Genomic DNA, 23438 nt, shown 5'->3' on the forward strand with positions numbered 1-23438 from the left:
CCTCTCTGAGTCCCAACTTCTACATTAGCAATGAGGACACCTATCCCACCCTAGGAGAGTCATGGAGGGAATAAATCCAAGCATGCCTGAGCCCCCGACATAGTGTCTGGAAGAGAGAACGCCCTCAGCAAAGGGAAGTATCCTTTTCAAGGACCTTCAGCAGGGACTGAACACACGTCTTACACAGTTTGAGCCTGAGCACCTAGATGGCAGGGATCATGTCAAATGTCTGAGCCACAACAGTACTGTACTTGAGAGGAACAGCTCCCTGCAGGGGCCCTCCTAGGTCTCTGGGGTGTGGTGGTGCAGATGTCTAATTGGTCCGGGGCAGTTCTGACAATGTGGGGGCAGGAGGGGGCAGGAGGACTGTAGTGAATTTATTCGTGGCTAACTTTCCTCTGGGCTAAACCTTTACAACATAGAATAAATGGGTCCCGGGAGTCTCCCAGCTGCCTCCCACTTGCACCTTTGGACGCTCCAGAGACTCCCTTCTGGCTGTGGGAGAGAGTAAGGAAGCCATCCTGTCTTTGTTCCAGCTCTAGATGACTTGCTGGGCCAGGCCATCCCTGCAAGCTGCATTCCGTGGCGCTGCGCCAGGCTGGGGTGTAATCCGCTCCAGCCACCCTCCCTCACCTAGTGCTTTCCTAATCCACAGTTTACGCAAGACAGAGATCTCTGAGAAACACCTCAGCAGGCACCTCCCCAGCCACCCTGTACCCTGCTTTCAGGCTGGTGTTTTCTTCATATAGGGGGGTGCTGTTCATTGCCGTCCACCCTGAACATTCCACTTCTCACCCAGGGCTTCCCCCAAATCTGTGCCTTCACTGCTTCTCTGGCCTTACGCACACTGGACAAGAAATTGTATTCCAGATGGAACAGTGCACAAAGCCTTACAGTGCTCTGCCTTGCTCTTGGTAAAGCAGATCTCACATCAATGGGGGCTGGAACAGATAGTCAATACAAAATAAAAAATTCAACCCTCCTTCACATCACATATGAGAGTGAACTCAAAGGGATCATTGACCTATGTGGAAAACACTACAACATTCAGTAGAAAATTTAAAAATAGGGGATGAAATCTCTGAACCCTGGTTAGACAAACTTTTCTTAGCACAGGACATATGAGAACCATAAAAGAAAAAATTGGTAGATTGAACTTAAGGAAAACGTAAAGCATCAGCTCTTCAAAAGGCAGTCTTTAAGAAAGATGAAAAGACAAGAAAAAATCAATTGTAAAATATACATTGGTTAAAAGGCTTGTGCCTGGAATATAAGTTCCTATAACTCGACAAGAAAACAGACATCCCAAATGAAGAATACTTGAGCAGATGCTTCACCAAAGAGGAGCTGTGATGGCACACACACACTTGCAAAGATCCTGTTCCCCATTAGTCACTAGGGAAATGGAATTTAGAACTACAATGAGATAGCACTACCCATCTACTAGAATGGCTACACTATTAATTAAATGACTAATTAATTAACAGACAATAGTAAGTGTTGGTGAGAATATGCAGCCACTGAAGCTCTCAGACATTATTAATGGGAAAGCAAAATAGTGCAGTCACTCTGGAAAACAAGTCCGTGATTTCTTATCAAGTCACCATCCCACTTTGAGGTGTTTATCCAAGAGAAATAAAAACAGAAATACACACAAGGAGATGTATATGACTGTTTATGGCAGTTTTCCTCATAATAACCCCCATTTGGAAACAACCCAGATGTCCTTCAACTGGTCCAGGGAAAAAATAATATGTGGAACATCCACGCAATGGAATATAACTCAGCGATTAAAAGGAACAAACTGCTAAACATATAACAGCATATACGAGCCTCAGAAGTTTCCTGCTAAGTGAACAAAGGTAGACAGAAAATATTACATAGCATATTATTTTAAATATCAGAAATCAGAGCAGTCATTGCTAGGGTCTGTGGGGAAGGGGGAGACTTAGCACAAAGGGTATAGGAAACTGTGTGGTGATGGAAACTCGTTATCTTGACTGTGGTGGAACTTTGGTAAGTGGAAGAATTTGTCAAATCTCATCCACCTGTACACTAGACAAGTGTGAATTTCACTGCAGGAGAAGTGTACTTCAATGAATATGATTTTTAAATAACAGAAAATAGAACAGATAAAAAAGTAAATCTGAAACAACCTTTCCACACCATGCAGTTAAAATGACACCAGGATACTAACAGCCAACAAGCTGAGGGCACTATCCTGAGGAATTATGGGCCCCTGTCTCATCTCAGCCTGATGTAATCCTTGCAGGTCCTCAAACACACCAGGCACTTTCCTGTCTCAGACCCTTTGCACATACTATTCCCTTCACCGGGAATGTTGTACTAGATAATGCTGTTTTCTGCATTCTTAAGGTCTCTGCTCAAATGTCACCACCTCAGAAGAGGCATTCCAGCTAAGAGTTCCCCCAACTTATCACTCTCTATTCCTTAACTAGTTTTTTCTTCACAGAGCTTAGTACTACCCGCCACTAGAGTGTTGGGCGTTTGTTTACATCTCTCCATGGAATGGTTGCTTTCATTCACTCTTTCATTTACCCAACACCCACTGCGTGCACACCTGGGTCATACCTGGGCCTGGTCAGTGATCCACGGGGCAGAAAGTTGCCACAAGGTCAAGCTAGAGTTAAGCAACCCATCTCCTTCCCCGCACCCCCTTTCATGACCTGCATCGAGGTCTCTGCATAGAGATCCATGTTTCAGGGTCAGGGAAGTCACAAGATGGAAGGAGCACTGGTCCAGGTCAAGACACCTTTAGCTCCAGTCCCTCATGTCCACCTGGAGGTGCTGAGCCAGGGGCCTCAGGATTAACAAGTCAACAAGCTTGACTTCCCCTCTTGAAAAATGATTATATGCGGGGGCCTCCCTGGTGGTGCAAGGGGTTGGGCAACGCACTATGAAGCAATTCAAAGCCTCTGCAGCACGAGTTCAATCCCTGGCCGGCCAGGGAGCTACCCCCATGGTGCGGCAGACCTCTCCTGCCTCGCCCACTGCTCCCCTCAGCAGTGTGTTTCACTCAGTCTGCCTGTTCTGTTCCCCACTCTGTCTCTGGTGAATCCTCTCACTGCCCCCCACCCCCCCATCTCTGGCCTTTACCCCAGCTCTTGTATGCATAAATAAATCTTTTTTTGAAAAATGATTAGATGCATGTTTTTCAAATGTTAGTATCAGACTCCCCTAAGAGATTGATTAAAAATATATACCTCATCTGCAAAGAATGTGACTCCGTAGCTTGTAGGTAGGGTCGGGAATCAACATTTTCTCTGTGTGTGTGTGTGTGTGTGTGTGTGTGTAATGTAAATTCCAAAAAGATCCCCAGGATCTGGGTATCAGCATCCTCATCCCTCACCCAGGGATGCAAGTGATCTAAGCACTAAATTTTGGATAGTGGCGATTTTCTGACTATATCTCAATTGTAAAACTCTCCATCCAAATAAAATTTCACCCACAAACCACTTTGATAGTCCAGAGATGGGAAAGCTCAGGCAGAGGAAGGGAGCAGAACAACACTGACTCCTCCTCAAGGGCTTCTCCTCACACTTCCTTCAACCCCCACTCTGTGAGCCCGGGTCTTCTGGGGTTCCTTGAACACAGTTTGAACCCCACCACTCTAGGATTTTCACTGACTCAATCATTGTACAAATATTTGTGAACATTCACCAACAGTGTTAGGCACTGTTCCAGGTACTGGGAGTTCAGCAATGAACATGACAGATAAGTCACTGCTGTGACCCATGTCACATGGATGAGGGTGGGGTGCATGTTCACCACACACGAGGCATGATTCTAAGGACTTGTATTAGTCCCACTTGACAGATGAGGAAACTGAGGCCAAGGGAGATTAAATAATTTGCCCAAGGTCATACACTAGGGAGTGGCAGAGCCAGAATTTGAACCTGGCCAACACACCCTGCAGAAATCCTGCCTAGTTCTCAAATCCCAGGAGGGAGATGTGAGCCTACCCAAGAAATGCAGGCTGCTGGGCCTAGTCCCCAGGCCTATCCTATTAGCACCACTCTGCCCTGTGGGGTTAAGACTCCGAGACTGGGCTCCAGGTAAAACCGGATCCCACGTCACCAAGTTGACGCAAGTGGCCTTGTCTACCTGCAGGGACCTGAAAATCTCCACTCTGGGGAGGAGGAGAATGTTCTCTCTGACCCAGGTGCCTCGTTTATTCTAGTCCCCACTACACCGCTCGGTCGGCTGTCAGAAGACGGCTGTGTCCACGGTTCTGCTGGTGTTCCTAGCTAGACCGGGTAGCACTGATGTGACTACAACCAGAACTCGGCACCAAATTAGGAAGCAGAGTGGGGACGCAGCCAAGTGTCGCTGAGTAAGACGAGAGAGCACATGGACCAAGACAATCTTCCAACAGGAGGGCGGGGAGGTTGCTCGGAGGGCAGTTACACCCAGGACACTCATTCTGCCAACAGGGAAACCAAGGTCCAGTGAGAGGAGTTGGCTCACTTTGGCTGCTCTTGTCTTGGCTTTGTTCTCAGCTTCCAGACGTTGCCTCTGAAGTAGACAGTGGGTGCTGTGGTTGGAGGCAGGGAGACCCAAGTCCACGTCCAGTCCCTCCCTTGACTAAGCACTGTGACCTTGAGTTCCTAACATGAGCCCAGCTCTCCTCGGTACCGTGTAGAAGGGAACATCCCTCAGAGAGGCGGCAGAGAGAGAGTTCACTCAACACACCCCACACCCAATGCCCAGCGGCGACTCAATCACGGTAGTTCCTCCACTGCCCTCTCCTGTGTTTCCCCCAAAACCACCATTTTCAGGAATGAGCTTATCCTGAGACGCAGCAGGTCTCTGCTGGGATGTGGGTTTCAACCTCCTGCGACTCTAACTAATCAGCAGCGTCTATGGATACATCAGCTGGAAACTGTTGGAAATGCAGCATTTGGGCCCCGCCCCACCCCCACCCTGATGAGTAGAATCTGCATCTTAATAAGATTCCCCACCCCCTCCTGGGAAGCACTGTTTAGCATTTTTTGATGAACTGAAGTATTCCTTTTGACTATCTTTGACCCCAGTTATCAGTAGCCAACATCTGCGGGGCATTTTGTTCATGTCAGGCATGCGGAAATGTTTACAGGCACAATCTTACTTAAGCTGCAGAATCTCTGGTGAGGATTCCTTCTGGCCCCATTTCACAGGTCAGGCAATTGAGGCTGAAGTGGGTGGGTTAGTTCCCTTCGCAGCAGGTAAGTCCTGGAGCCACAGCTCAAGCCCTAGGCCTCTCCCTCTGCCTCCTTCCTTGGACCCCTGCTGGCTGGCTGCAACTAGGCGCCCCTGCCTGGCTGGAACCCATACACGGGTGTTGTCTATCCCTGCTCCCTTTGTGGGATCCGGGTGACAACACTGATTGCTCAATTTGGGATTCAAGCTGGAGTCTGTGAAATGGTGGTTTTGAGTCTCCCCCTTCCCCCGACTCTTTAGGGTGAGTTTTTGAGACCCCAGAGAAGCTGGCCGGATACACAGGATCCAAGATGCTCGCCACTCACCTGAACTAATGAAGGCCAAGGTCGGCAGGTCCCAGGGAGCAGGTGGCCAGAAGGCCGACCCCCTGGGCACTGCCCTGCTCCCTACCTCTGGCCCTTCCCTCCAAGCCACCCCCCAGAACTGTTAAGACTCTGACCGGAAGGAATAAGCAAGAAAGATGAAGGAGGGAAGGGAAATGTGCAGAAATGACACTGGGGCACTGACCCCTGCAAGCAACCCCAGGCAACCCTGGGCCAGGCTCGCAAGTGCCTTATCAGCAATCCTGCCTGCAGCCCTGCAGCCTGCAAAACTCTTATCACCTGTACGCATTTTATGGATGAGGAAATTATGGGTCAGAGATGTGGCGACCTGCTGAAGGACACGGCAAGGAGGGAGAGGGTTGGATGCAAACCCAGGTCTTCTGACTGGCCTGCCTGGGTGCTTTCCACTCAGCAGGGATTTGCCTGAATTTTGAGCCAACTCCATGGACTTACCTCCTGTAATCTTCACAGCCACAGCCTTCGGGTTGGTGGGAGGAGTTGGTGAGGTCATCTCAGGCACTGTCGCCACTGAGGCAGGGGGAGAGAGGTCAAGTGACTTGTCCGACCCCACGGCTAGTTTCTTGTGAAGCAGGGGCTCCTGCCCAGATCTCTTGAACCCTGAGGTTCCAGTTCTTTCCTCTTTACTGCCAGCTCTCCAGAGTGTCTAACATGAAGCGACAACCCCCTCCCAGAAATGTCAGGTCATGCTGAAGTGATAGAAAGGATGTCCCTTATGAGAATAAAATAGAAGGTGAACCCTCGCCAAGATGGCCCCGCGGGGGGCTCAGGTGGAACCAGAGCTTGCTTTATGGTGAGATCGTGTGGGCCTGAAGCACAGGCAAATCCTTGTATCAACAATCAGGGTTTATTCTGAAACAAAACAATAGAGGAGGGCGGATTGGAGAACATCTGCAGGGCAAGAGCACTTCCGAATGCTGGCCCCACCACCCTCCCCTCTGTGACCTCTGCAGGACCACCCCTTCTGTTTCCCCAGAGGGGGAGGCCTCAGGAGGCACCGGGAACACAGACTGCTGGAGTTTGCTGATTATGCACGCCTGGGCCCTCTCTTTCTAGCTTCCTGGCCTCCTCTAAATTGGGATCTGAATATTCATGCTCACGCTCCAAATGTGCAGATCCCATTCAGCAGCTGTGTGACCTTCAGCAAAGCACTTAACCTCTCTGAGCTTCAGGTATGGACCGTAAGATGGGACCCATCAGAGCACCTTCCTCACACACTCTAAGAATGAAATGAGCCCGTACTTGCAAAGTGCTAAGGCAAAAACTAAATATGCGATACCTGTGGGTTCCTAGCATCCCCCTTACTCTAATGCTCCTTTTCTGGGATGGTGGGAGCCACAGGCTGGCTGGACACAGTAGTGTGTCTAAGATATATGGGGTGTCTGGGGCAGCCTGTGAAATGGCAGAGTCCACAAATTCCCTCCCCTAGTGAAGACGTGAGAAAGATGCTGATCAGCAGGCACCGGGCGTCCGACTCTAAAACGCTGCTGTTGAGAAATCAAATTAGTATCTAAAGGTTAGGCCAAAGAACTGATTTTGCAAAATATGAACTTTTTTGAATGGAAAAGGAGCATTGGCTGCAAATTAGCTATTCTTTGCCCTCTCTGGCCGGGCTCCCCATGTATAAAGTGGGGCACGGGAGACAGAGTGGGAGCTCACCTGCTAACCCAGGGGGCAGGCTTCAGCTTTCAGACGTCTTGGCTTGTAAGTGGGGTGAGGAATCCATTCAGAAAGTACTTGAAGGCCTCTCTGGTGGCTCAAGGAGTTAAGTCTCAGCACTGTGAAACTATCTGTAGCCCCTGCAGCAGGATTTTGATCCCTGGCCAGGGAGCTACCCATATGGCACAGCAGACCTCTCCTGTCTCGCCCGCTGCTCCCCTCAGCAAGGTACTTCAGTAGATCCACCTGTTCTGCTCCCCGCTCTGTCTCTAGTGAATGCTCTCACCCCCCACACCTCTGGCCTACACCCCAGCTCTTGTATGCATAAATAAATAAATATTAAAAAAAAAAAAAAAAGTACTCCAGCCCCAGGCCCCAAATGCCTTCCTCTTCACACTGTGGCCAAGCTCTCCTCCCAGGAGGATGTGCTCCCACCCCCTCAGCTTGCTCTTGCTGCCTCTGGCTAAGAAGGCATGGGATTAAAATCAGTGACCAGGTGGAGCAATTCTCAGACTGGCTCTCCAGGCTGTGGATGACCAAGAAAGGTCACCAGATGAGGAAGGTGAAGCAGACACTCATGTCATTCACTAACCTAAAGGTCAAGGAACTGATTTTTCAAAATGCTTTGTCCTGTGTCAAGAAAAGTTTCTGACACATTCCTCAGAAGCGCCTCTAGACACATTCCAGAAGGCCATGCACACACACCTGCCAGCACCAGGGAGCTGGAGCCGGGGGAGAGGCCTGGGTGCCCAGTCAGGGGCAAACTCACCACAACATGACTGTGGCTGCTCCAGTCTCAGCCTTGGTTTTCTTGGCTGAAAATAGACTCAGGCTTTTCTTTTTAATAACTTTGTATTTTGGAATGATTTTGGATTTATAGAAAAGTTACAAATACTATAATACAGAGAGTTCCCATGTGCCTTTCACTTTTTTCCTCCAATGTCACCATTTTACATTCCTGTGGTACATTTGTCACCACTAAGAAACCAGCTTCAGGACATTGTTACTAATTAAACTTCAGATTTTATTTGGATTTCACTCATTTTGCCACTAATGTTTATTGGTGCATGACCGGGGCTTTTCTAGCCCAGGAAAACACTCTTAGGACTAAGTCATATCTGAGTTCCCTCCCAGGTTAAAAATAATAAAAACAGAGGAGCAGTAGACTTCATGGTTGAGCGCGCTGAGTGTGTGAATGAGCAAAGGGGTGCTGGGCTGTGTGACTTTGGACAAACCACTTACCCTCTCTGAACTCCAGTTTCTTCACCTATTAAAAAGGGGCTTATTCTTTTTTTTTTTTAATAGAGGCATGTTTTATTTATTTATTTACTTGTTTGTTTGTTTGTTTATACAAGCACTGGGTACAGTCAGAAGCGCGGGAGGGTGAGAGAATTCAACAGAGCCAGAGCGGGTTGTTGAGCAGGCAGAAGGACCGAAGTACACTGCTGAGGGGAGCAGCGGGCGGCAGGAGAGGTCTGCGCGCCATGCGGGACCTTCCTCCAGTGGCCGGGGAGCAGCCGGGGATCGAACCGGCGCTGCAGAGGTCACGAGCAGCTTCGCAACCCAGCGCTCAACCGCTGCGCCACCGGGGAGGCCCAAAAAGGGGCTTATTCTTTATAGGGGTGCGGTGAGGTTATCATGTGCTAATTCATGGGAAGCCCTTAGCACATATCCTAGTACTCCAGGAGCACTCCACTGAAACAGCTCAGCTGGTAGATCAGAGACTGAAACCAGACTCCCCCGCATGCTGTCTACTCCTGGTGAAAATCTCCAGCAAAAAGGTTGCTCCACAAAGGAGACATCGTGTTGCTGGGGTAGCGTGTCCAATCCAAGGTAGAACACACAAAAGGGGAGCGGGCAAAGATGTAAAGTCATGCGGGCCCTCTGACCCCACTCGCTAGCCGCATAACCTGAGCAAAGTTCAGCCGCTCTGTCTCAGCATCGACATCTGTTAAGTGGGAACAGATCAGTCAACTTACAGAGTTGCCGAGAAGAGGAAATGAGAAACACACTGTAAAATTTGGCTGCAATATTATCGTCTTTCCCTTCTGGGAACCACTAAGTCATGGGCTGCAATTGGGATTATTAAAGAGCCCACTGAAATCTGACATGGGCCATTACTAGGGGTTAGTAAAGACGTCCTAGGGTAAAGAGATCTGGTTTCTTTTCTTTTTAAGGGGCACAGGGCTGATTCACTAAAGATTTGCCCACCCTTTACCATCCTTGCCCAACCAAAGTTATGTGGAAAGGCCATTCCATACCCTCCATGGCTGCAATGCCTTTTCTCGTCCAGAATGAAATCAGACAAGGACCTCAATCGCGTGACCTGCGCTGAGGTGTAAAAGGAAGAAGCACAGCTATTCCCACGGTCACTCTGAGGATGGTCGCTGTAGTCCCTGTTTCCAGAGATTCACAGAATCATTTGTTTTTCATAGAATGGCAGTAAGGGACTGAGGAAATCAGGTTCACTCCTACTTAAGGAAGAGCAAAGTCACACAACAGAAGGGCTTCAGAAGTGAGATGTAACCCCAGACACAGGATTTCCACTTCTGTGCTCTTGCTCTCTGACACAAAGGCCCAATAGGCCTCTAACTGCTGAAGACCATTCATCCACCCACCCACCCACCCATCTGTCCACCCACCCACCAATTCATCCATCCATCCATCCATCCACCCACTCACCTATCCATATGTTGCATGATAACCAGATATAACCTGAAAGTGACCCCTATACAGAGAGGCCAAGGAGAGACTGAAGAAAAAGGCAGGCCATTGCATACTGGTAGGGAGTCTTGATAACCAAGGGTTTACTTACAATGAGGCTTTGTTGTGCATAATGAGAAGCCAAGTAGTTCCCTGCACCTGTCCCCCAAATCTTAACTGTTATATAGAGGCTTAAATTGGGTTTAATCACACGCACCACGCAAATGTCTTAACAAGCTATTTTATCTCAGGGATTTGTCCTTGGACAGCTTCTATAAATGAGGACACACAAAAACCCACATTGCCAGGGACTAGGGGGTGGTAAGAAGAGTCAATCGCCTGGATCCAGCCCCCAGGTCGACACACAGTGATGTTCTTTTGATTACCTTCCCCAACACCATCCACCCACCTATCCACCCACGATTCATGTATCCATCCATTCATCCACCCACCCACCCATTCACCTACCATTCATCTATATTGAACACTGAACACCCTTGTGGAAGGTGGCGGGTGCTGTGCTGGGTATTAAGGGTTCAGGAGTAAATGAGACTATCTCAGTCTCTGACCTCATGGAGCTGTCTGTTCAGCTGAGATTGAGGCTCCGTCAGGTGTTTCTCGAGGGTCTGCCACAGGGCCTGGCACACAGTAGGTACACAGTAAATACTTATCAAAGAATGGATCTCTCATCTTCAGTAATGCTCCCCCCTTTATGAGCAATGTCCTAGGGTTGGTTGAAGACACTGATGGGGCTAAAGACTCTGTATTTGTCTTGAACCACCTTTGCCAGATCATCATTCCTATCAGAAGACTGCGTGTAGCCATGTGCAGACATAGCAACTGGGCAAGAAGGCCAAAGACCCAAGTTCCTGTCCCTGGAGCTGCTGACTCCTGAGTCACCCCTGGAAGACACAGGAGCCTCAGTTTTCTTATCTATAAAATGGATAAAATAACCGTTGATTTGTCTGTTTCACTTGATGGCTATGAACATAAAAGGAGAAGAGGGAGGGGGTAAAAAACAGAGGGAGGAAGGGAGAGAGGGAGGGAGGGAGGAGGAAGAAAAGCTGATAAGAATAAAAGATATTGCGATATGACTTGATTTATCCAAATGTCCAACAAGGACACATGGGGAAAATGAAAGCAATCGGCTTTTTTTCCCCAGTGCTCAGCACACTCATCTCAGCCATCTGTAACGTAACTGGTTGCAATTGCCCTAGATATGTTTCAACCTTTGAAGAGATTAAATTTATGGATTTGTGGCATCACATGCCATCCCAGCCAATCCTGACCCACATTTCTCTCCACTCAGTGCATGTAACAACAGTACAAAGAGGTGTTGTAACCTTAATTGCTTGCAATGTGTTTTGAAATCCTTAGATTAAAAAGCTCGGTGAAGTCCAAAGTATTAGTCTCCTGTAATGCCCAAGGAGGTCTGTTGAGCCTCGTCTGGATTCCTGGGAGCAGGCACACATTACAGGTCTGAGGCCCCAGGAACTTTGGGATTTAAGGGACCTATTTACCAGATGGCCCCAGACCAAGCCCAGCTTCCAAGGTTCTGAGCTGCAGGGCATGTGCCCACATCCTGCCTAGCTTCTGATGTGCTTTTTTCACTTTTTTCCCTTAAGTTCTTGGGTCACGCGGCCTGAGTTGCACTTGCCCCGGTGTCATAGGTTTGCTTTCCTGGGTGATCTCGACCTGAGTCTCAGAGAAGGATGGTTGTGTCATCTGAGATTCCTATATGCCTCTTCATTTAATCCGGAGGCCAGGACTTAGTCCTGATTCTAATTTTTACCATTCAAAGTTAGCACTGGAATTCTGTCCCAGGCAGTAAACCTTGGCAGGTGTGCCAGTGTGGACAGAGAGGGGTAGAAGGGGGTCCGGGTTCCTAGGGGGACTGTGTTTCCTTGATCTGGCTGCTGGTTATGCCAGTGTGTTTGGATTGTGAAACTCAGCACTATACACTTAAATGTGCATTTTTTTTTTTCTAGGCTATGTGTTGTTACTTTAAAAGGCAAAGTTTGTTTTCTTTTTAAATCACTCTGGATGCTGATTTACTTCATGAAGAAGACTCTGATGGAATAGTGAACTCGAAAGTCTAATTAAATCAAAATCCTTTCTCTACCTTTGTGATTCAAAATAATATCATTTTAGTTTTTCCTTCGTTTATCACCATGTTTACACTTTGGAGGTAAAAAAAAGGAAATGCCTCAATTAGTCATTTTAATTAAGTCTAACGCGGGGTGGAGGGGGTGGGGGTTTCTCAGCAGAAAGCCTGAGATGCCTTCAGGGAGATAGGTGGACTTCTAAAATTACAACAAAATTCTGTTGAGTACAGGTGTGTATTTCCCAAAGCTTTCATCAAATTCTCAAGCTAAAAAAGACCAAAGTCAGGGCCTCCCCTGGTGGCGCAGCAGTTGAGCTCTGGGCTGCGAAGTTGCCCGCAGCCTCTGCAGCCTGGGTTCGATCCCCGGCCGCAGGGCGGGGGTCCCACATGGCGCGCAGACCTCTCCTGCCGCCCGCTGCTCCCCTCAGCAGTGTCCTTCGGTCCTTCTGCCTGCTCTGCTCCCCGCTCTGGCTCTGGTGAGTTCTCTCACCCTCCCGCGCTTCTGACTGTACCTAGTGCTTGTATAAATAAATAAATAAATCTTTAAAAAAAAAAAAGGACCAAAGTCAGAGAGGGATTGCTACAACTCACAGCTTATTCATATACACTCACCTCCCAGTGTTTCTGGGCTGCAGCCTTCACCAACCTGATTTCACCAAATTGGCTTTACCCATCGAAATGAATTTGCCCACATCAGTGGAAAAAGTGAATGGATTCAGATCCGTCTGGGATCCTATCTCTTCACCCTGTTTGCTTCTCCCCTGGGAGCTGCCCGAGCCAGTGGGGCTGGAGACCTTTGCATCCCCAGCTTGAAACTGCAAAAAGATAAAGGCGGACTGGATTCAAAAGAAATGCACCATGCCTATGTATGAAACCAGATTTATTAAAATTTCTCTACAAGTCAGAAACAGCGTCTCGCTGTTCACATATATACACACATGTACAAGGATCTAGTGTTTTGAGCTTCCCCGGCAGAAGCCCAGCCAGTCCCGAGTCCTCGGCCGGGTAAGGGTGTATCACAGATACAGAGGGGCAACCACGAGAGCGTGAGTACGACAGAGGCCTCTGCCCTCCCTCTTCTCCAAGTCCCATGATTCTGTCACGGTAATATTGCCAATATTCATTCACATTTCACGTGGTCTTAAACACGCAGGTTATTCAGACAAGACACAGACAACGAAACAAGCTTCAGAGCCGAAACAACAAAAAAAAAAACACCGAACATTATGTATAAAAGGTCAAATATATGTACAAAGTACACAGTACGTGAGGTATACATGGCATTCTCACAATGCATGTTAGTAGTTAGCCTAGGCATAGCCCTTGAAAGATGACTGCTGTTGTTGGTTTTTTTTTTTTGTGCCATTTCTCAGAATACAGTATGTTTGGTTTACCCGTTTAACCACCTGATGTCAGCACTGTCGGAGACAGCGACTGATAGTTCATCTGTACTTGTTTAATGCAAGTTGCTGTTTCTCTGTTAAGGTCTAGCTTTAGTAGGTAGTGAGGTTCCCATCTCTGGAAGCAATCAAGCAGAGGCTGGACTCCCACCTATGAAAGAAGCTGAAGGGGGTGAGGGTGGGGGATTTCTGTTATCAGGAGGTGGCAGAAAGAGAAGTTGGGCTGGATGACTTTTAAAGTCCCTTCCGACTTTAAAGACATGGGGTTTGCTATTTCACTCCAGATGCCGATTATATGAATGTATTCATAAATCACACCACATTCGAAACATGAACAACCCATCATGCAAAACCGTGGAGACACACACAATGCCAGAGGCAGACCAGATCTAAGAGAGGTTAGAATATAATTCTGGAAGTTGGCCTGGCATCTACTAAGACTATTCAAAATTCACGTTCTCTGAAGCACAAAGGTGTTTAACATTTGCTCTTGGGAGAGGAGAGAGGAGCATCGCCTGATCCTTCTCCTCCTAGACATAATGCTCCACCCTGAGATGGTCTTGGGGAAAAACGTAAAGGATAAAAGCTAACGTGTTTGAGGGGAACCCAAAAAGCTAACAGTTTCCAAGTGCTCAAATTATTTAAAAAAAATCTGCAGTCTGTCTCAGCTCAGAGTTCTGAAATAGCCCAGAGTTCGAATCTTTTGTGATACTTTTCCAAGCACAGCTAGCTGGCAGGTGCTATTTTAGCTAAGAGGGGGCGGTTTCAAGGTCAGAAAGAAGGCATTAGTGCATGAGGTCTTGGCAGGCAGTGGAGGAGAAGGCCTGGGCTCCTGCTTCAGGCTCCTGTGCTCCTGAAACAGTGCTCCCCAAATGGAGCAGAGTCATCGGTAAATGTGGGTGGAAGAAAACGATGAGTTAAACCAAACCCCAAAAGAACTTTCTGAGCATAGAGGCTGGGGTAGCACAAGTTAGCTACCCAAGACGAGTTCCAAGACGGAGGCTTTATTGGCCCAAATGATTTGTCACCTCGTTCGAATTGGGTTACTGCCCAGATGTGGTTCGCGTCCTTCCTCTCCCTAAGAATATTCAAGTTCCTTTCACTTGACCGCACGGTGCAGGACAGCCAAACGCTGCCACCCACAAAAGATGCCGAACCCCCGAATCTGACAAAGGGATGGTGGGCAAAGGTTCTGGAACAGGAAACAGCTTCACAGGGCGGCCGTCAGAGTGGACGCTGCTCAGGTCCCGGAAAGTCACTCATGAGAACAGGGGCGCCGCGCGGGGCCCAGCAGCAACGGTCCACACCATCACAGACCCGGCCGGCACACGCCGAGACGCCTGTCCATCTTTAGAAATGGAAATGCCATGTGTGAGAATGATGAGGTTTCTGAGGTTCGGGATCAGCAGAAGAAGGAGCTAATGTCACTGTCCTCCTGGCATTCTGGAACAATCTGGTCTGAAGTCCCCATTTCTGAGTCCACGTACCCAGGCTCCAGGACAGACTCAAACCAGGGATGGAGTAGGATCTCAGGAGCAGTGAGTCTCTCGGAGGGCTCCCTCCTCAGGAGGCTGCGGATGAGGCACCTAGCTTTGGGGGAAATGTGCTCGGGAATGCAGAACTGTCCACGTCGGATTTTGGAGAAAAGGGCACTGGGATCTGAGTCATGAAAGGGATAGCGTCCCACCAAAAGGGTGTAGAGCATCACCCCGAGGCTCCAGACATCCGCCGCCTTCCCGGAGTAGGTACCGGTGGTGTTCAGGATCTCGGGGCTCACGTAGGCTGGGCAGCCATGTTTGTCTGACAGAGCATCATCTTCCCCCTTAATTATGTGTGTGTCTTCTAGACTTTCCAGTCGGAGCTGGGTCCTGCAGGAGAGAGGACACGAGTCATTACTTCCAGGTCAGCTGCTGTGAAAAACAAGTCCTTCCCAATTGCAGCACCCACAGGCCCCGAGAGCAAAGGCCCCAGGTACGCCATTTAGCTCTTATCCAGTCAGCAGTGCAGCCTTCCAGGACTGAGGATTTCACAAACCAATACAAACTGCAATAAATGTTTGCAAAGTATCGAGAGAACGTCTGGGGTGGAGGGTATGATGCAAAGCCCCAAATACAATTCATTATGCTCGGGCTTATAAGAGATATCCTAATAGGGATTGCACAACTGACAAAGTTCACATTGCAGAAGTGCGAGCTGGTCTCAGGGGGAATGCTGACATGTTCTCTAAAGGTTGAGAGGAAAGAGCAGTAAACCCTCTTCTTCAGAGAGGGCCTGGGCACCCTAAAGCCCATCTCAACCTTGCCATGCCCTTGACTGCCAGAGCCACTAACCATTACATGCATTAGTGCATTACAGAGCATGGACACCAAGGTCACTGATACATGGGTTGTCAGCACTCCCGTTCGCAGAGACCCCTGCAGCCAGAAGGCGATAGATGATGATAGATGTGATGGGAAAAGTGTAAGGAAAGTCAATTACATTTATTGGGGTATTTCATTGCAAAGGACACTTGGCCTGGATGGAGGAGGTTGGTGACCAGAAGCAGCTGATAGATTTGAAGGATGCATGGGACCCTACAAAGCATGAGCAAACACACACACACACACACACACACACACACACACACACACACACACACACACACACCCTGGGATGGCACATCAACACCAGAGCCAATTTAATCTCCATGGGGGTTTATCTGTTTAAGTAACAAAGTCTGAAATATCTTTAGCCAAAGGTTCAAATGTAGCTGCAGGTACCCCCTTAATCAGATCCAGCCACTCAAGTCTCCTGGATCCCCTGCTGTCCAGAGCCACATGCGGGCACCTCTCCTATCAGGTGGGAGTTCATGTTTCTCCCTGCTTCTCTGAAATAGCCCTGTAAATCACTTGTGAAGTTAAAGGCAAACATTTGGTACTGGCTAATGGGTCAATTCCTTTTCCTCTCAAAGGCCTGGTGGTTGGTGATTTTTTTTTTTTTCTTCCTGCCTTCCTGTTCCCTGGAGTGTAGGATACATGTGCTAACTTCGGTATGTCCTCAGCATGACCTCCCTGTCGTTATGTAAAATACCCATTGGTTCTGTAAACGGAAAATATGACTCAACCCACACTGTCTGCCCCTGATTGGCTGCTGTAGTACTAAAACCCTGCACCTGTGCTGGTTACACGAATAGCGTCAGCCTCCCATTGCTTAACCCTCGGGTTGCCAAACTCCATGCACATGACATTCGCCTGTGCAATGCAGATTTCAAAAGCCAGTAAGGAGGTGTGTAAGGCATGTTTCAGAAAACACATCACCCTATCAAAGGAGCATGTTCCAGGAATTGGAAACTTCTCCATTGCAAACACTTTGCTTTTCTTTGCTAATCAGTGTGTTCCAATAATTATTGCAAGATCAGACAACAGAGCAAGGCTTTATGGCCCTTCAACACTGCTCTTTTTCATATGCTCAGGAGTTGAAAGGTAAAAATGCACAGCAGGGGTAAGTACTGCGTGAACAGCTACAAGAAAATAGCACACACCCACCTCTACAGTTCTACCCCAGACTTGGCTTTTAACCTTTGCACTGGGGCTATTCTCTCTCCTCCCAAAATCAGGTAAGGTCTGTCTTCCCTGTGGCTTCCCACGTGCTCTGGCCTGAAACCCCTACTCTGAATCTTAATGTGCTTTTATTCTCTTATCAAGCTCATCTTCTCCTTGAGGAGGTAAGCCATGATCTATATTTAGCAACCGATTCCAGCCAACTTGCATTTATTATTCAATGTGGCTATTTTCTGAAGAAGAGGCCAAACAAGATGTCTAAAAAGTCACTGAAGAATGTGAAGAAAGTACTGAGGGCCAAGTCTGATTTGGAACAGGCATGCGGGGCAGACGAGGGGGGCAGAATCCTGCAATCACAACAGCTCTGTGATACCTTCTAAGTACAAAAAAAAAAAACCCCACCCCTGTTTGGTACAAGCAAGGATGTGAGGCTGCCCCTAGGAGTCAATGTTAATTAGCATTTGCTCCCCAGAATGGAAATTGGTGACAACAATGGGAAGTAAACTGGATCCTGGGGTGGAAGCGGGGAGAGTGTGCGTGCAGAATGTAATCCTGCCATTACGTGCTGCCCCCAATCACCCCACCAAGGCACCCTCTCCCCACCACCTCCGCCAGCGTGCAGAACAACTGGCCTTGGCTGTGACTCCTCTGGAGAGGACTTCTCAGAAACCCTGGGACAGCTGAGCCCTGGGTTTTGCTTTAAACCAACACACTGCACCTAGCTGCTCCACCTGCACCTCAATTTTGGTTGCAAATTTTGGTCACAGGAGTTGCCGTGCAGGCGGCTCACCTCTCCTCTGTGGAGAAGACAAACTTCCGAAGCTTCAGGTCCCCCAGCACAATGGCCGACTGGTGGCAGTGGGCTACGGCGGACACGATCTGCTTGAAGAGCCGAGCGGCCTCCTCCTCCCGCAGCCTCTTGCGGCTTCGCACATAGGAGTGCATGTCCCCAAAGTCCCTCTCAAAGAAAACGTAGGCCTTGGTTTCCCCAAGGATCACCTCCACGACGCCAGTGATATTCCGGTGTGACGGCAGCTGGATGTAGGGCCTGATTTTGTCCTGGTAGTGTTTAATGGGGAACACCTGCAGAGAGATGGCGACCCATTTAGGGGCTACAAAGGCAGAGGCTGCCCCCCAAATCCCAGCTGGCCAGCAGTTCTCTGCCCTTGGGCTTTTGTTTACTGTAAGGCTCCATTCATTTGCGTTTTGTTTCCACCTTCTGCAGCGTGTCTGCCCCAAACTTGCAACACCAGGGCTATGGTGGGCTACCAAGTATTCAAAGGATTACCCTGTGACTGAATGGCCTGAAAGAGCTGCTGTCAGTCTATGTCCCATCGTCCCCAAGATAATCAGCTCCGGGGAGCTGAGCCCCAAAGCCCCTAGCCACGGTGGCCCTTCCTTGTTAGCGAGGCAGAGTGGCCGATCGAAGGTCCTCTCCCCACCCTGGGATCTCCAGGGCTGACAGCAGGCCCTGGAAATGTGTGACTTCCTGCAGGTCCAAAGCGCCCCTGAGCAGAGACGGAGCACAGAAGGTGGTGATTCTGAAGCAGGGGCAGGAGAACATGCAGATCTCTGTCATTAGTCAGAAGGAACAGATGACTCCGAAAGACTGTGACAAAGCAGCCTTAAGCAACCTGCCTCCAGTCTGACTCAGGTAGCAGCAGCCCTGGGTTAAAATTCTCCCAGGAGGGATGCAGGGTCTGAGCCCTGATTTTTCATGTGTTTGTTTATCCCCACCCCCCACCCCAACTCCCACCCCACCCAGGAAATGGGTAGCAGCTCCTCTAAGAAGCTGGCTGGTCTCTTGAAGGGCCTTTTGTTTAGTCCGGTTACTCATATCCTACACTCAGCTGGAAACGGTGACACACGGGCTGTCACCATCTGGATTCAGCTATTATCTGCTCGGAGGAACTGGAAGGGGTTGCACAATGCCCAGTCCCACCCCACCTCTGAGGCCTGGCTGCCCTGGCACCAGCTAGAAAAATCTCTCTGCTGCCCCCCTCCTGCCACCCCACCCCACCCCACAGCACACACAGTCTTCCCAAAACAGCTCCTAGCCCCAGCGAATGAGATTCCCGCCCTACCCCCCTTTAAAGTGGGTTCGAGCCTGGGTCAGGTCGGGCAGTAGGTGGCAGCAGCGAGCACCGGGGGGGGGGAACAGGGGGTGCTGTCAGGTGAGTTGCAGAAAACCAAGAGCGCCTTGGGTGAGGAGGGAGGTTGACCCTACATTTGGGGTGAACAGGAGCAGCCGGGAGGGTTCTCGGGGCTGTCTGAGAGGAAGGTGTCGGGTTGGCAAGGGTGTACTGTGGGGAGCGCGCGTCTCTGCGCGCTGGGGCGCACGCGGAGGACCCAGTTTGGAGGAGTTTTGTCTCCTCCAGGATGGAATCCCTGAAGTTTGAAAGAAAAGCGCAGCCGGAAAATAAAGATATGAATGGAAACGGGGCTCCTGGCCCATGTGGGCTTCCCAACATCCCTACTCCGGGTAAATCTCCCTCCCGCCCGCGCCCCCGCGGGCAGACGCCCTCGGTCTGCTCTCCGGGGAGGACCGGGTCCTACCGGAATCCCCAAGACCCAAGTCCGGCAGGGTCTTCCCAGGCCCTGGCTCCCCACAGCTGAGCCCCCGAGGCCTTGACACCCCAGCCCGAGAGCTGCCAGCCGCTCCGGGCTCCGGGGAGGCACCCACGGCAGGCGCCCTTCCAGCATGGGGGTGGGGGGTATGAGAGAAGGGGAATGGCACGGCCCCGGAATCCATTTCAATTCCACAACTTATATGGAACGCCACGCGCTCAACCGGGCGCGGAGGAAATGATAGAGATAAAGCAATGGGCACCGCACCTCCCCTCGGCGCCGGGCCCCCCGGGTGCCGCGCCAGAGGAAACCCCTCCATGCCCCGAAGGTGAGCGTGGTCAAAGCCGCCTTCTCGGCTCCCGCACCCATCCGGCCGGCCCCTGCGGGCCCCGAACACGCTTCCCGCCGGCGGGTTTCCCCCCGCGCTGCCCGCGCCGGCCCGCGCCTACCTTGCAGCGCAGCTCGCGCCCCGTGTGGATGCAGAGCGCCCGGGACACATGCTCGCGCTCGGCCAGGGGCAGCAGCAGGTAGTCGGCGATGCGGCTGGGCCCGGGCGCGCTCCCCGCGCCGCCGCCGGCCCCGGGGCGGCGGGCAGGGGCTGCGGGCTGCAGGGCGAGCCGGGCGGGCTGAGGTAGTCCGGGGGGCTGGAGCACTCAGAGAGGCGCGGGCACTTGGCCGCCACGGTCGCCGTGTCGTCCGCGTCCAGCAGGCGCTTGGCCGGGGCGCCCCGGGCCGCCGGGAGCAGCAGGGCCGGGCCGCGGGGCTGCGAGGCGCCGCTCATGGCAGAGCGCACGGGACCGACCCGCATCCCGCGCCCGGCCCCGGGTCGGTAGGTCCGGGATCCGCGCGGGAAGGCGCAGCGGGCTCGGCGCGGGCGCCGCCACTGATCCCAGCCGGCGGGACGGAGTTTGCAGGCGCCGGGCTCGGCCCCCGGGGGCGCAGGGCAGGAGCCGCTCGCGCGCGCTCGCGCCGCCCGCGGAGACCACGCCGGCCGCGCGTGCCGGAGCCGAGGCGGCCGCGGGGCCCCCGACCTGGGCGGGCACCGGCTCCGCGCGCCGCGCGGGGGGCGCCGCCGCTATTGTGGTGGAGGCTGCGGGCGCCGCGGGCGGGGAGGGCGCCGGCCGGCGGTCCGGGGCGCGAGCCGCGAGGGCCGGGCGGGCGCAGCGGGCTCCCCCGAAGCGCGCGGCGGAGGCGCGTCCCGGCGCGGCGGCCGCGGAGAGGCAGCCCGGCAACTTTTCCGCGGCGTCCGCGACCCTGCGCGCTCCTGGGCTCGCGGCTGGCGTGTGAGCGAGCGAGACGCGCTCGGAGAGTGGCGAGGGTGCGTGTGCGGCGCGCCGATCCCGGCCAGGGCCCTCCTCCTGCTCCCCTCCGCCTCCCCCGCCCCCGGTGACTCACGCTGTATACACACACACTCACAGGCCGGGCTGTGTAAACAGTTGGGAAGCGGGTTGTGCAACGAGGGGGCTGCGGCGCTCGGGCCCGGCCGCCCCGGAGCAATCGGCGGCGGGGCGGGGGTGCCGCAGGGGGCCGGGGGGCTGGGCGGCCGGGGCGGCGGGGGTAGCCGAGGGGCCGGGATGCTCCGCGCCGCGCGCGCCGGGGAGCCGAGGAGCGTCCCGGGGCCGGCGAGGGCGCGCGCGCCCCTCCCCGGCGGGGCTGGGCTGGACGGGAGGCGGCGCGCGCCCGCCGCCGGGCCCCGGCTCGGAACCCGCAGCGAGGAGGGGGCGGAGGAAAGTTCCCGTGACGTCAGGGTCCCCGGGAAGGGGGCGGGGGGCGGGGCGCGGGGGGCGAAGCGGCCGCCGATTGGCGCGCGCTCCCCATTCACACCGAGCACAATGGGCTCGGGCGCGCGCCCCACGGCGAGCTGCACCCGCGGCTCGCGCGGCCGGGCGGCTACGCGGGGAGCCCTGGGGATTCCCTCCCACCCCCACCCGCCGTCCCGCGCCCGGGGGCCTCGGGGGCAGCCCTGGGCTCGGCCGAGGCCGGGCCGCGCCCGGGGAGGGCGGGGGCGCAGAGGGAAGGGGGTGGATGCCAGCCCCGGCCGCTCACCCCCACGCGGCAGTTCCGGGGAAGACCTGTGCGTGGTAGTGGATGTGGTTTTTTTTCCTTTTCCTGCCCCCTCCCAGCTCTAATCCCCAGCGTCTGTTCGCTTCCACAAATAGAACCTTCTGCTGGATGCAATAAAAGCAAACACGGGGCCTTCTGCGCTGCTTCCACCTCCACGCCCCCCGCGCGCGCCGCCCGCCCGGATGGCACGGAAATAGCTCCCCGGGCTCCCGGGCCGCCCCTTCGCGGTGACTCGCAGAAAGAGCTTCCTGAGCCCGGCTGGTGGGAAACAAAGGATGTGGGGGGCGGCGGGAGGGGCGCACGTGGCGGCGCCCGGAGCCGGGTCCCTCTCCCGCCTCCGCGCGCCCCGCAGGGTCCCGGGCCCCGCGCCTGCCCGGCCCCGGGGTGGCGGGGTGGGGGGGGTCATGGGGCCAGCGCGGCGATGCTGCCGCCCCCGAGGTGACCTGCAGGTCCCGCGCGGGCATCCGTGCCGCGCGACCCGGGTGGGGGCGAAGTGGGGGCCACACTCTGCACAAATCCCATGAAAACACAACGCGAACCCGCCGGTTTTTTCTTTCCCGAGAGAACCAGGTCAGTTTGGACCCCCAGGCAGCCCCAGAGAGGACCATTTGCAGACGTGCCGGTGCTTCTGCCGTGCACTTACTGTTCCAAAGCGTGGCGCGCCCCAGGGATGAATCCTCGCCCTCCTGAGTCCCCAGTCGTCATGTTAGGGGGAAAGGGTGTCCTAGAGCTAATTCCATGCAGGCTTTGTGGGCTCCACCCCCCGCAGCCCGTTTTGTATCGGGGTTGCCCTATAACATCAGACACTTGCTCGGCAGCTACGAAGGGCTTGAGGCTGGGGCTGGAAAAGGAAAATTAGAACAATAATAATAATAATAGCCGCTGAGCTGCACCGACGCTGCGGAGAGCCAGGCGCTGTTCTTAGCACGTTACCTCTATTCGTTCACTTTAGTTTTACCGCCACCCTTTGGGGATACCCAGCACCCCATGGCACGGAGGAAGACCCCTACGGAGATTGTGGCGGGAGAGCCCTTGAGTGGTGGCGCTTTCAGGCTCTTAAGCGCTCTTGGGGGTTGCAAGAGAGGTTCAGCGTGCGGGGAGAACAGGGAGGGAAGCGGGATTCCACCTGGAAGGGGCATCTGACCTGGGGCGCGGGGGGGGGGGGGGGTGAGAGATTGGGGATGTGTGGGTTAGAAGAGCGGGTGGCCAGACTAAGTGGGACGTGGGGGAAGGTGCGCGGGTGGGGTCCCTGCACCCGCAGAGGTCGTTCTGGACATGAAGGGCCCCCCGCTGAGGAGGCTGATTTGTGTCCCGGAGAGACCCAAATCTGATGTGATGCGCCCGGCTTCCCGCTTTATTTTGCGCCAGGCTTTACGAGCCACTGAGCTGCCCGCCGGGTGTCTGCACCTGGAGGGCAGCTCGCCGAGGCCCAGCAAGCTCCCCCCTGGGGGAAATCCTGCCTCCCAGCCTCTGCTCTGAGAAGGGCTTCCCCACCGCCCTGGGCCCACTCAGCCCGGGGCTGGAGGCCCTGGGGGTCATGGCGCCTTGGATGTGCCATTTCCTGTCTCCCGCAGGATGCGTCCGCGTTCTGAGGTCGGCCCTGGCCCTCTTGGCTCGGGGAGCCTTCCCCCTGCTCGGCACCCGCGGGGCGCTGCCGCCCAGCTCCCGTGCCCACTGGGTTCCAGCCCGCTCTGCCCTTTTGGGAAGCCCTCGAGAGAGAGACAGGAAGATGGAAGGACAGGGCTGCTGAGGGCCCTGGATGTACCCCCCTCTGTGACTGCAGCCCCCAGCCCCCCTTCTTCCTATAAGGCTGTTTCTTTTCTTTTCTTTTTTTTTTTTT

The 23438-nt window shown here is 53.1% G+C and overlaps 1 protein-coding gene across 1 annotated transcript; it reads right to left on the reverse strand.

The window, feature by feature from the left end:
- Positions 1 to 12900: 12900 nt before the first annotated feature.
- Positions 12901 to 20342, reverse strand: TRIB1 (tribbles pseudokinase 1). Its single transcript, XM_037501832.2, is given in 4 exon segments — positions 12901 to 15295; positions 17757 to 18049; positions 19984 to 20117; positions 20120 to 20342. Coding segments are annotated over 4 exon segments (1116 nt in total). The 3' UTR covers positions 12901 to 14829.
- Positions 20343 to 23438: the final 3096 nt, after the last annotated feature.

This window comes from Talpa occidentalis, unplaced genomic scaffold, assembly GCF_014898055.3.
Source record: "Talpa occidentalis isolate TD23 unplaced genomic scaffold, MPIMG_talOcc4v2.1, whole genome shotgun sequence".
Classification (NCBI taxonomy): Eukaryota; Metazoa; Chordata; class Mammalia; order Eulipotyphla; family Talpidae; genus Talpa; species Talpa occidentalis.